The 13,125-nt window shown below is 60.3% G+C and overlaps 1 protein-coding gene across 17 annotated transcripts in view; it reads right to left on the bottom strand.

Moving 5' to 3' along the window:
* ANO1 (anoctamin 1) overlaps window positions 1-13,125 on the bottom strand; it is a 159,288-nt gene that overhangs the window by 24,586 nt on the left and 121,577 nt on the right. For 6 of the 17 annotated variants that reach the window (XR_015240644.1, XM_086676652.1, XM_086676644.1 and 3 more), the window contains 4 exons: window positions 6,295-6,389; window positions 3,792-3,863; window positions 1,743-1,820; window positions 667-741 (listed from right to left, as the gene is read on the bottom strand). Coding sequence is in view for 16 of the 17 variants with exons in the window: in XM_086676652.1 (XP_086532778.1) it covers window positions 667-741; window positions 1,743-1,820; window positions 3,792-3,863; window positions 6,295-6,389 (320 nt within the window). In the remaining variant the exon portion in view is untranslated. Of the gene's footprint in view, window positions 1-666; window positions 742-1,742; window positions 1,821-3,791; window positions 3,864-4,443; window positions 4,456-6,294; window positions 6,390-13,125 lie in introns of all 17 variants that reach the window. The other 11 variants (XM_086676646.1, XM_086676640.1, XM_086676643.1 and 8 more) reach the window with 7 other exon arrangements.

The raw sequence follows: 13,125 nt of genomic DNA on the forward strand, positions 1-13,125 counted from the left end.
ATCAGCCCACAGGGCTGGGGGCCGTGTGAGACTCTAACGTAAAGCTGGGCAAGGGGCCAGTCCTTTTTACAGTGCCTGCAGGTGGCCCTGACCTCTCGGGGAGGATCAAAGAGCAGCTAGCAGGGGGCTGAGGCCTTCCAGGGATGAGACCCAACTCATGTGGGGTGAAAACCCCCAAAGAGAGCCAGGGTGTTGGCTGATTTAAATCAGCAGCGTTGATGAGCCTGGAGTGACAGACCCTTGGCGAGGTGGCTGCCTGGGAGGCGGGAGGGCTCTGGCCAAGACGTAGCTGCTTCAACAGCACTGTTCTGATTCTTGTTCTGGCTGTGCATTATTTATTTCATGATTTTCTTAAAAAAAACCCCAAAAAACACCACCCAGTTTTGTCTCCACATGGGTAAAATTTTAGGTTTGAACGACTAATGGCGTAAACGTGTCACTCTGGGAGCGAAAGCCGTGTGCCGGGGACCGTGAACCCTGGGGCCCGTGGGTCCCCTGGGGTCTCTGCGGAATCCTGGTCCCCTCCCATCATTCGGGGCCTCCCCCTACCCTGTACCCTGGGACGAGAGCAAATGTCACGTTGATAGCCGGCTCTGGTCTGGGCGAGCACACACCTCTCCCCGTGGGCCTCCCTGACCTCTCCCGCCTCAGCCTTCCGGAACTTACCATGAAGACAATGGAGACCAAGTTGGTGACGTAGGCTGGGAACCGATCTCTCCAGGTCAGCTTCACCTTGTCTGTCTACAACAGGAAACAATGTTGGGTCACCTGGTGGGAACCGTCGCGGAGGAGAGAAGTCTGCGCGCGCGCGGTGGGGCATGGGTGAACGACTTGGACAGACAGAAATACTCAGAACACCTTTGAAAAAAAAAAAAAAGCTTGCGGGTGATGCGTGAAAGCAGACGCCTAGCGTCCAAGGAGGGGCCTGGGGTCTTACCACCTATCAGACGATGTCATGTGACAGAAAAAATAGCGTTTAAAAACGTGGTTCGTCTGTGTCCAGGGCGTAACAGACCCAAACACCTTTCTAAAGGAGGCGCTTAGGCCCACGTCTGGGAGAAGAAGCCTGCGTCTGCGGCCAGAGTCTCCCGTGGAAGGCGAGAAGATCTAAGAGGTCTTGCCCTCTGCCACCCAGACCATAATAGTTATTTTTCCCTCTGCAGGGCAAGCCGAAACAGGCAACTAGCATTCCAAGGTAAAAACACTTGTTGCCGCGTAGCAATGGCGAACCGCGGCGACTCGTGGCCCCAAGGCTCCCTGGCTCAGGGACGGCCCCGTCTGGCGGGCCCGTGAGTAGCAGCAGCTGGTCACCAACCCACGAGGTTCCAAGAACGGGGGCAGGTTTCTGGACGGGGACACGCACGTATCAGGTCAGACGACACTGGCGAGGGCGCCGCACGGGACGCCGTGCGCTCCGGGGCCGGGTGGCATGCGTGTTAATGGAAACGCGACAACCGCTGGCAGGCAGCCGTGACAAGCAGGACTCACGAGCTCCAGGCAAGGCCGGAGCCCCCTCCCCGCCCCCCGCCCCCCCCCCCCCCCCCCCCCGCAGACCCACTGGAGCCATGCAGTGACATCTCAACACACATGGGCACGGCTCGACGGGTGTGGAAGGAAAGCAAAGAGGCGTGAACGTGAGTGTTAAAGAAAAGAACACAACAGACTTCGTGGAGGAAACACAACGGACTTTGGTCGTCGGCAAACAAGTCAAGACTCGCGTTGCCCCCGAAACAGAAAAGTACCAATTTCACCCCCGCCATGGCTGTCTTAACCCTCTGCTTCCATTTGTTTGTTGACTCCTCTGGAATATGCCGGCGCTTCTGGGGGCGGGTGGAGGGAACAAGAGAGCACCGTGGGGTGAAGCGCGACGAGGCTCGGAGGCCGCGGGGGCCAGGCCGATTCGGGTTCTGAGCGTTTGCAACCAATAAGAGATGGCAGCAAAGGTCGGGGAACGGGAGACCGGGCTTTCGCGATGGCCTCAGCGGGGAAAGGCTGGCAAGGCTCTGAAGCGCCCGCTGGGGACGTGGCCACCGTCATCTCCACGGCGCGCAGCATGCAAAGACAGGTTACTCTGAGCGGTTTACAGCGGCGAAGGAAGCCACGCCCAGAAGTGCAAGTTCATAGGCCAAGTAAGGGGTGGGTCTCTTTTTCTCTGGTAACTGAATCTGGTGCCAGAGCTGGGGAACAATTACAACCATAAAGTAGCCGCTAGGGGCCCAAGGAAACCGAGGAGAAAATCCGGGGCGTGCCCGCCAGGAGCATACGGGCCCTGGGGTCGCCATCAGAGCCCTGCGTGAAGGAACCAGGTACCTTTGCTGTTCTCACGATCACAGCCAAGAGGCGGAGTGACAGGGTCCGGGAGGCGCCCCTGGCACGGCTGCCCAGATCCGCTGTTGGGGCTTGGTTGAGTCCCGCGACCTCAATGGATGTCACGGGTGCCACAGAGCCTATTGCTAAGAGGTGCCACCGTGAAGCCACGGGGTGGACTGTCTCGGGGGCCGCACATCCGACACAGGCTGGGGGTGGGGGATGCTGCACGGAACACGGGTCTTGGCGGCCCACAGTGAGGTCTGTGGGGCTTCCTGGACAGCGGTGTCCAGGCCTCTCCCTTTAGGAGAGGGAAATGAGGTCGAGAGAGCCTGATGGGGCTGATCAAAGCTGCTGGGCACCTGCTCCAGACGCAGTGTGCACGGGGATGTGCATTCGTTTTGATTTAACTGAAACAATGACCTCATTTGGGGTGACAACTCACGCCCGTGTGGCTATTTGCAGACTGGAGTCCCACTCAAACCCCAAGAGCGCGCACCCCCTTCCTGGGTGCAGCGGGACTAAGCCGGATTTCTGCCACGTTCCGGGAACTGTGGCCCGAGACCAGGGTTCTGGTGCGCTCACTTTATCCCCCAGAGGGGACCGTGCCAACTGCCACCTCTGGCCGCTCGGAGCGAGCAAACCCCGTCCGCGTGCCTCAGTAGGAAGATAAACCCAGGGGTCCGCCTCAGCAGCCCCAGAGGCTGGGGGGTGTGAGTGTGGACCCCGGGGCTCAGGGAGTGTCTCTCTCCCACCCTTCAAGGACAGACACAAACTTCCCCAGCCGCAGGCGGAGGCTGACGGGGGCCAGCGCCCTGCCCTCCGGGCTTGTTCCAGGGCACGTAAAACACCTTCCTAAGAAAACAGCCACGCGCCTCTAGAGGTGGGCCAGAAATCAGTCTGCAAACACGAGACAGCCCATTTGAATGAGAGGTTTGGGGAGAAGCAAAGTCCCTGATTATCAACAGGTCGTCATCTTGAGACCAGTGTGGAGCACTTCTCTCTCGCCCCCACGTCTGGGGGGGAAACAGGGAATTGGCCGTGTGCTCAAGGGTGCTGGCTGGGCAACCCCTTCCTTCAACACGGAACACAAGGGCTGGACATACTGAATGTCAAGCGTCCTGTGAAAAAGCTCCACGGCTCCCTGGCTCCTGGTGTGGACGTGTTGGCTGAGGTCTGAGACGCCCCTAGGATAGATCAAGGAGGGGGACCCACAGCAGAGTTCGGAAAACTTTGGCCTGTAGGCCAAACCTGGCCCCTTGCTTGTTTTTACAGATGAGGTTTCACTGGCTCACTTGTCTACCTCTTGTCTATGGCTGCGGTTCACCTACAAACAGAAGAACCGAGTGGTCGTGACCGAGGTCTGCAGAGCCTAAGATATTTACTCTCTGGCCCCTGTCTGGGGTCCGGGCCCTGGTCTCCACCGCCGACGGGCGCACAGTGTTTTATTACTAGGAAAGCCACCTGGGCTGTGGCCGCCGTACCTCTTTGCTTTTGGATTCTTTCCTAAGTGACTTCTCCAAAACTCTGGCTTCGTATTCGGCTCTGGGATGGTCCTGTGGAAGAAAACCAAATCCACGTGGGGCCTCGTTAACTGTGAGTTTGAGCGCCTCGGCACAAGCCCACAAGACAAACTCAGCCCTTGGCCTCGGGCGCCCCGTGGGGGCAGTTCGTAGCTGGCTGCTGCCCTGTGCCCACCCGGGACTCTCCCCCTCGCTGGGAACCCCGGCCCCCTGGCGTCCGCGTCCAGGAGGCAGGTCGTGTGTGCGAGGCTGCGGCCCGCCCAGCACCCCCCCCCCCGCCCCCACGTTCCCGTTGCGAGCACCCAGCCACGAACTGGCCCCCGACATGGTTCTGGCAGGAGCCGTGGGGGTCGAAAGAGACGGCAGTGAGCATCAGCGAGTGCGGGCAGACGAGAGGCGCCGGGCCCCAGGCGAGCCCAGAGCAGGTCAGCGAAGGGGGTGCTGGAAGGAAGAACGAGGGTTAAGAGAGGCCCGGAGGAGGGGGAGGAAGCAGAGACCCCTGCCCACGGTGGAAGCCGGGAGCTGGGCAGCACAGACGCGTCAGTGTGCGAGAAGGTCCCTCTCCCAGGAAGACAGGCCACGGGCAGACAGCGGAGTGACAAAAAATCCAAACCTTGACGGCCTCCTTCGGGGCACCAGGACGTAAAAACAAAGACAAAAAGATCGCGTTACTTTGTGTTGTTTTTTAAAGATAGGCTGCGTCCTCTCGAAATCGTTTTCTCAAGAACTAGGAAGGAGGCAGGTACGCGCAGTGGGCGAGGCGGGCACGGGGGTGGGACCGGCCGTAGCCGTGGCCGCCCGGGTGGCTCCTGCAGCTCGTGGGGTTTTGGGGGCCCCCAAGAGCCGGATGTCGGAGACCGGGGGTAAGGGCATGCGGGCCAGCCAACTGTGCTGGCTGCCGGCCCGGGGCTCAGACCCCCACAGAGGAACTGCCTTCCCACCGGTGACCAGCTCCCGGCCAGCTGTGGGGGGCGGGAGGCTCACTCCGGGGAACTCATTCGGGCTGGGGACCAGTGTCCAACGTCCCCGAGGGGTAGAACAAAGGGGGCTGCCCCTCACCCCGGACCCCACTCTCCTTCAACCACAGGCACGTCATTCTAAATCTTCTTGAAGAAGAAGAAGACTGCTTTCTGTGCTACTTGAGTATTTCTATAGAAAGTTACAAGGAAGGCAGCTTGCCCGGCGGACGTCCAGGTGGATGGCCGGGCCGTGGGGGCAGCGTGCTGGGTTCCATGGGGGGCAGCACCCCTAAAGAACTGCCCGCTGGTGGTGGCTAGCTGGGGGCCCGGTTCTGGGGCCTTTCCCGCGGCTGGGCCCTGCTCCAGATCTGCTGACCCTTCAAGATCCCCTCAAACCCCACCGAGTGAGGACTATTCCTCAATCTGTATTTGAGAGGCGAGGACACTGAGGCACAGAGACTCGCCCAGGTCACAGGGCGAGGGCGGTGCTGCATCGGGACGGGACCCAGTAGCCCGGCCCGAGAGGGCGATCTTGTCTCTCTAAGCCGCTGTGGTTCTCTCACCCCCTTGCCTACCGACGGCACAGGCAGCACAGAGGCGGCACCAGCCTCCCCGGCTGACCAGCGGCGGGCCCTTCAGTCCCAGGAGGGAGCGCGGTGTATGGAAAAACACAAGAGGGATGTTAAGAAAATCAGTGGAAGGGATTTCCCCGTCACAGTGAAAGTGCAGGAGAGGCTTCTTTAAAAAAAAGAAAAAGCACGTAGGGCCGCCTGGTTGCCTCAGTCAGAAGAGCATGTGACTCTTGAACTTGGGGTGGTGAGTTCGAGCCCCATGCCGCGGGCAGAGTTTACTTTAAAGATAAAATAACATAGGGGCGCCCGCGGGGCTCAGTCGGTTAAGCGTCCGACTTCCGCTCAGGTCATGATCTCGTGGTTCACGGGTTCGAGCCCCGCATCGGGCTCTGTGCTGATGGCTCAGAGCCTGGAGCCTGCTTCTGATTCTGTGTCTCCCCCTCTCCCTGCCCCTCCCCTGCTTGCACTCTGTCTCTCTCAAAATAAAATGAAATAAAATAAAAACATCAACAAGACCCATGAAAACTAAAAAACAAGAACGTGTTTTGTAAAAGGAAGCCGTGGTCGTGGGGCCACACGATGAAGCTCCGTCCTGTGCTGCAGCTGTGTGTGGGGGCCGCTTTCCTCTTTAGTCCCTCCCACCGCCCCCAGGGAATCCTGGCCGGAGCTACTGATCCGGGGCGGGGCAGTGGCCAGGGGCTTTGGGGCAGGGGTCTCCCCAGCCAGGCCTGACTGCAGGCAAAGAGGATGGCCGGCCCTCCCAGACCCTCCAGGCCGCCCCAGACGTGACGGGGTCGGTGCGGGGAGCCTGGGCACGTCCACGGGAGCTTCGAGATCACAGACTCGACCAGACCCCGCGATCTCAGGCTGCCCTGTGAGTCCCCAGGAGGCGACCGGCTGGGGGCAGGGGTGGGGCGTGGGGATCGCAGGGACAAACCCGCTCACCTCCTCTTCCTCGAAGCCGGTGAGGTCCCAGCGGTAATTGAGCCGCATCTGTTTCCGCTTCCAGTGCTCCATGAAGGTGGCGGCTGCAGGCAGGGAGGGAAGGACAGGGGCACTCTCGTCCTCTGCACCATCTGGCCAGCGAGGGTGACGACATTCTGGACCGAGACCTTCACGCGAGTTCACCCGTTCTGCCTTCCCTCAGACCCCACAGGACAGGGACGCTCACTCTCCCATTTTACAGATGGAAAAACCGAGGCACAGGAAATCAAGTCCCGGCCAAGGTTACTCAGCCAGCCAGGGAGGGGCCAAGCAGGCTGGTCCCAGAGCCTGTGCTCCTAACATCCTGCTCTGTCAATCCTGAGGACCCCGGGTCACAGGTGGGTGTCTTGAGGTCACAAAGGGCGCAGCATGGGCCAAGGTCACTCACTCCAGCTTCACGGCCGTGTAGACAGTCTGACTGCTGAGCTGCACTCTTAGCTGTAATCCCAACAGACTAGACACAGTTCAAACGCTGCCTCCTCCAGGAAGCCCCTGATCATCCCCCTCAGTGTCAGAGAAAACCCAACTCTTCTTGGGACCTCTCTTGCTCACGGTGTCCACACCACCTTCCATATGATCCCTATCCCAGGACGGGGGCCCTTCCGCAGAGTGGCGCTCGGTGAATGAATGAATGGCTCTTAGCGCACAACAGTGGGGAATCATCTATTATCAACGACCCTCCTCCCGGAACGACAGTCAGCGGAGGCTGAGGGCTGGAGGGATGATAAGGGTGGTCATCACGTCAATCCGAGCTCTGAGCTCTGAGCTCGCGGGTGCCCGGCACTGTCTTGAGACCTGTCACAGGAAGTAGTGACCTTATTTAAACCTCCCGGGGGGTGCCTGGGTGGCTCAAATGTCTGACTTTGGCTCAGGTCATGATCTCATGGCTGATGAGTTCGAGCCCCACATTGGGCTCCTCACTAATGGTGCAGAGCCTGCTTGGGATTCTCTCTCTCTCTCTCTCTGTGCCTCCCCGACTTGGACACGCTCTCTCCCCTCTCTCAAAATACATAAATGAACTTAAAAAACCCCCCCAAGAAACAAGAAAACCCCAAACCCTCCCACAGTCATCAGAGGAAGGAGGTGCTGTTCCTTCTCTGGGTTTCCAGAGGAGGAAACTGAGGCCCAGAGGAACTTAAATGGCTTGTCTGGTAAGCGGCGGGGTCAAGATGGAAATAAAGTGAGGTGTGCCACTGTGAACCTCTGGGCGAGCCCCCAGCAGTGAGCTCCGTCACCAGGAAGGGATGCAGCCTCGGAACAGGCAAGGAGGGGGTCTGAGTCTGAATCAGCTTCAGGTTCATCACAGGGCTTTCATTCATCTAGAAGCGCCCCCCCTCTGTCCAGAAGCGCCACTCTCTGTCCAGAAGTGCACCCCTCCATCTAGAAGCGCCCCCCTCTGTCCACAAGCGCCCCCCTCCGTCCAGAAGTACCCCCCACTGCATTAAGGAGGCGTCAGAACAGGGCCTCTGAGTTTGCACATGTCTGTGCACAGTGGGTGTGCTTTCGGTATGAGCTGCTGAACCAGCCGGGCCCAGCCAGGAACCAGGAACCTCTCCAGGTCTTTCAAATGGGGGTGATTTCATCGTGGGAGCTGGCCGCCCAGCCAGCGGGAGAGCCCAGGAGACAAGGTCGGAGGTGAGCGGCCGGAGGTGAGCGGCCGGCGGCTGGAACTCAGCAACAGGAGGCCGCTGGCCGGGCAGGTCAGGGAGGGGGGATGAGAGGCTGTGCTGTCAGAGCCCCGCTGGGCCACCCCTGAGCAGCCAGCGTCACAGTGGGGGGGGGGGGGCTTCCCGTGGGTGTCAGAGCCACAGAGCTGGCAAAAGCCTCTGCCGGAGATGCCCCGGGGAAGCAGGGGACGCGGGCAGAAGTACCCCATCCCTCCCTTGGCCCGCCCTCTGATCTCCAGGGCCTTCCCGTTGGCGATACGGGGCACGGGAAAGCGAGGAAGCTGCAGAGACGGCCCCACGGGCTACCGAGGTGCGTCCAGCAACCACATGCTGAGCAGCGTGGCCGTGGCCGTGGCTGCTGGGAGAAAGCTGGGCCGGGCGGGCCAGGCTGAGGCCGCACTATCTCCCAGGAAGGAAGACACGAGGGGGTTTCTCCACCCGACGCCCGTTCTGGAAGGCACCTCACTCCTCTGTCCTGCCCACCGGCCCGTGGCAACCCCACCTCTCAGTGCTCAGGCCGAGCAAGCGTGGGAACGTGCAGAAGGGCTGACTGCGCACCCCGAGGGTGGGCCTGTTGACCCGCCCTGTCCGGCCTCCCGTGTCCTCCCCGTCCCGGCCTGGCCCTCCCCACCTCCGCCCCTGGGGCCCCACCTGCCCGTGTGCTAACACCACCACGGGCTCAGGAGGACTCCCCTCTACTGCGCCCTGTGCTTGGAAGTCACCGGCGGGTTAGCCCGACCCTCGCAACCCACGCCACGCAGTACGAAGGATTTCTCTCCGCGGATTTACCAACGACCACAGAGACGCAGGAGGTTGAATGCCATGCCCAAGGTCAACTGCAGGACAACAGCAGGGCTGGGATTTGAACCCGATCCTGTTTGGCCCCAGCATCTACACTTAAACCTGACCGGCCCTCTATATGGACACTCGCTCGTCTTTAAAGGGAATAATAATCACAGCGAAAAGAAGTCTGATAATTGGCCAAACTTGTACTGTCGTTTTATGGATGAGGAAACAAAGGCACAGAGTTTAACACCTTTGCCCAAGGTCACCTGGTATTTGATCCCAGGCACTCTTGCTTAGAATTTGTGCCTGAAATCTTTTTTTTTTTAATTTTTAAAAAAATGTTTACTTATTTTTGAGAAGACAGACAGAGTGAGAGCAGGGGAGGGGCAGAGAGACGGAGAGACACAGAATCCAAAGCAGGCTCCAGGCTCTGAGCTGTCAGCACAGAGCCCCATGTGGGGCTCGAACCCACGAGCCGTGAGATCCTGACTTGAGCCGAAGTCGGACGCTTCACCGACGGAGCCACCCAGGCACCCCCGATCATTTTTTTTTTTAATGTTTACTTATTTATTTGGAGAGAGTGAGCGAGTGAGTGGGAAGGGCAGAGAGAGACGGGGAGAGAGAATTCCAAGCAGGATTCATGATGTCAGATCATGACCTGAGCTGAGATCGTGCTGTGACATCTTAGGACAGATACCAGGACCCTCTCCCAGAGGTATCTGGGTCAAGGACCAAGACTGGAACCTGGTGGCCAGGAGTGGGTTTGGTATACAGACCAGCCTCATGTGGCTTCGCTTATGTCTAAGAAATAAAAACATTTCATATAAAATAATTAATTTCCTGCTTCTTTGAACCTCGGAAGCATTGGCACCAGGAGGCTGGAGCTGTGGGGAGACCGTCGTTTGTCAAAGGCTGGGTGCAGCTTCTCCACTTGGCCACAGACCCCACCAGGCCCCGCTGCTGGACCCTGGCACTGAGGCTGTCGCTCCAGCTTTGGAGCCAAGGGATAGAGTCATTGCGGACTTCAGGCCTGGCCGGCAGCAGGGGATGTGAGGGCTCACGCTGCGCCCAGGGGCAGTCCCCTGGGGGTTGAGCTCAAGGGACACTGTGAGCGACTGGGCTCACAGGCGAGTGCCCGTCCTTCCCAGCTGTGCTCTGAGCCCTGCCCCCACCCCGACCACGCGGACAGCAGTGGGTCTCGCGAGGTTCCCTCGCTTCCCGCGAGGTTCGTGCCAGCGTGACAAGGGGGTCACGTCGCACAGACGTGATGTGAGCCCCGCCAGTGTCTGCACGCCCCGTCTCTTCCCACCCCAGCCTCAAGGCCTCCACGCGGGGATAACACACCCCTCTTTACGGGCGCCCCAACTGAGGCTCTGAGCCATCCAGTGACTGGTTCATCAGGGGCAGAAAACCGGACCCAGAACAGATGCCAAGATGGGCCGGGTCGGGGTGGCGGCCTCCCCCCCCCATCTGAGGGCAAGCCGTGTACTGAACGTGGTCAGGGCGCAAAAGAATGGCCACGTGGCCTCACCACCGCGGCCGGCGGGCCCAAGAGACAAGCCCAGGTCCCCGAAATCCAGAGCCCGGAGGACCGCAGAGCACGAAGACAGACGCCTAAGAGGGAGTCAGGCCAGGACGGAAGCAGGCGCTCGAGCTATAATTCTTCTTTCTTCAAACATTTGTCTTTGTGACACAATGGTCGGCAAACACATGCTTGTAGGGGAGCCCGGAGGCAGCAGGTGAGCACGGGACCCGGGAGCCACCCTGGATCAAATCCAGGTGTGAGCCTGGGCACATGACCACCCCGCCCCTGCCCCCTGCAGCACCCCCTCCCCCCGTCTACACTGGGGGCTCGATCACAGAGCCTACTCTGGGGGCCTCACGACCCCCCTGAGGATCGTTCCGAGGACCCAGCTCTCGTGGAAGGATCGCCACCGTGTCTGGGTGGGATAAACGGCCACATGTGGCATGGTTTCACTTACAGGAAACACCCGGAGTATTTACTGGTAAACCCGTAGAGACAGAAGGCGGATCGGTGGTTGCCAAGGGCTGGGGGGGGGGGGGGGGGGGGGAGGCAGAAGGGGAGCTTGTTAAAACTCAGATTCCAGGGCACCACGGAATCTGCATTCTGAACAAGCCCAGCAGGCCACCCGTACGCAGGCAGGCGAGGGTCTGAAGCGCCGACCCGTCCGTCTGTCCTCCCAAACCTTTGCCACCTGCTCCCCAGCCCATCCCTGGGGTGTCAGTCCCCGGGGCCCTGGGGGCAGGCAGGGCTCCGCGTCAGCCCAGGGGCGCGTCCTCCTTGAAATGCCACCCACAAGAACTCCTCCGCGTGGGGACCAGAGGCGCACCCCCCTGAGAGCCGCGGGTCCGGCAGATGGACCTTGAAAACGCCCGTGACCGCTCAGCGGGGGACGGGGCTCGGGCGCGAAGACCCCCAGACCTTGGTTTCCTCACTGAGTCACCAGGAACCGTACTTGCTCGCCCCGAACAAGGGTTAACTCGCGAGCGGCCACTGGCCGTATCGCTCTCCCGACACCCCCTCCCTGCTGGCTTGGGGGACTTGACCGGGCCCAGCCCAGCCCCCAGAGGGATGTCAATCACATCTCCGCCATTTCATTAAGGTCAGGGCCACCTTTCTGAGCCTTCTTGCAGCCAGGGCTCAAATCAAACAACCTGCTTTGTTCTGCACGGAACTGACAAGCAGTTAAAACCCCATCATTATGCCGTAATTCCAGAAAATTGATCCCAGCAAGTAGCTAAGCGGGGCTCCGAGCTGCTTTGTGGGGCACCTTATCGGAGGCTTTGAAATGTCACAAATCCTAGGCGGCAGGGAGCTGACGCCTCTGGGCCCCGCGTGTCAGCGCAGGGGCACGCGGACCCCACTGCGGAGTGGACGTGAAGTTAGAGCAGCGGGAGGTGACACGGCCCGGCTCCCGCTACGGGCGGTGGCGGGTCTGGTGGCTCTGCCATTGTGCCAGCAGAAACGTCAGCAGCCGGGGGACGGAAGAAAGGACACAAGAAAGACGCACCAGTGGGAAAACGATCCCCTAGAGGGAAACGAACAAACGGCTGAACGAGGGATTTAAAGAAAACGGACCTCGCGGTCTCGGCCAATTACGCGTGACGGCGACTGTGCAGAGGCCAGGGCCGAGGGGGGGTCTCCTTCTGCCTCCCCTGCCCCAAGCCCTCCCCACCTCCACCCCCCCGCCCCGGCTCTTTCCTGTGGCTTCTGTCTCAATTCACAATAAGCCCCTTTTTTCCTAAAGTAAGTGCTCCATGGGAGCGGTGTGGCCTTTTTGTTATTTTCTCCCCCAAATGGGAGTGTGTATGCCGAACTTGCACTTGACAGACGGGCGCGTTGTCGTTTCTCTGTGGTGGAAATGAAGCTGGGGAAGGTGTGGGCGGGGAGGGGGGGGCAGCCAGCAGGAACACAGATTTGCCCCTTTCCGTACATCTTGGGGGGGGACGGGTAGACGCATACGTTGGTCTATCTATCAAGGGCCGGCCGACACCTTTGGGGCTACAAAGTGGCACTGCCCTGCACCTAGTAGGTGCTCAAGGAAGTGTGAGAGGAGCAGGCTGGCCTCCCTGCACAGGTGGCAGAATTTGACGAGATCCCCGCAGGGCCGGCCGGCTGATGGGGCCAATCACACCCTCTCTGTGCTGCAGCGTCCCCATCAGAGAGTGACCACCGACCCCTTCCCCCGCCCTGCTCCAGGGCTGTTGGGATGGCACTGAGGTCACCCACAGCAGGGCCCTCTCCCGGGGTCTGGCACACAGTCAGCCCTCGGGGCAGGTTCTGAGGGGAGGGAGGCATATTTGGGGGCAGATGGGGAAGCTGTCCAGGTGAGAGCAAATCGGGGGCCATGCCATCGGGAATGAGGAAGGCCCGTGTGGAGCACGCGTGTCGGTGGGAGAGGGTTCACGGTGCAGGCAGAGGGAGGAGGGAGGAGGGGCCAAGGAGGGGGCTGGAGAATCAGGAGGCGAGGGCTCAGGTCCTGCACCTGCCTCTTCTTTCTGGTTCGCCAGAAAGCCTGGGACAGCGGCCTCAATGTGCTCATCTGTCAAATGGGGTCATCAAGCCGCCTACCTGCTACGGCCACTGGGGGGCATTACTGAGCACAGCAGCTAAGCTGCTTGCACGGTGCCTGGTGGAGAGCAGGTCTCCCCTGAACGGGGTGAAGTGACGTGTTTGACAGAGGCCCCCAAGCACGGGGTGAGGGATCACCCTGGAGCTCCAGCCTGCCTCCAGGGTCCGGGCTGTGTCCACAGTTTCAAGAACCAAGTGTTCGCTGAGCCAACGTAACAGCTGACACAACGCGAC

This window comes from Puma concolor, chromosome D1, assembly GCF_028749965.1.
Source record: "Puma concolor isolate L17-30 chromosome D1, mPumCon1.1.hap2, whole genome shotgun sequence".
In the NCBI taxonomy this organism is placed as follows: Eukaryota; Metazoa; Chordata; class Mammalia; order Carnivora; family Felidae; genus Puma; species Puma concolor.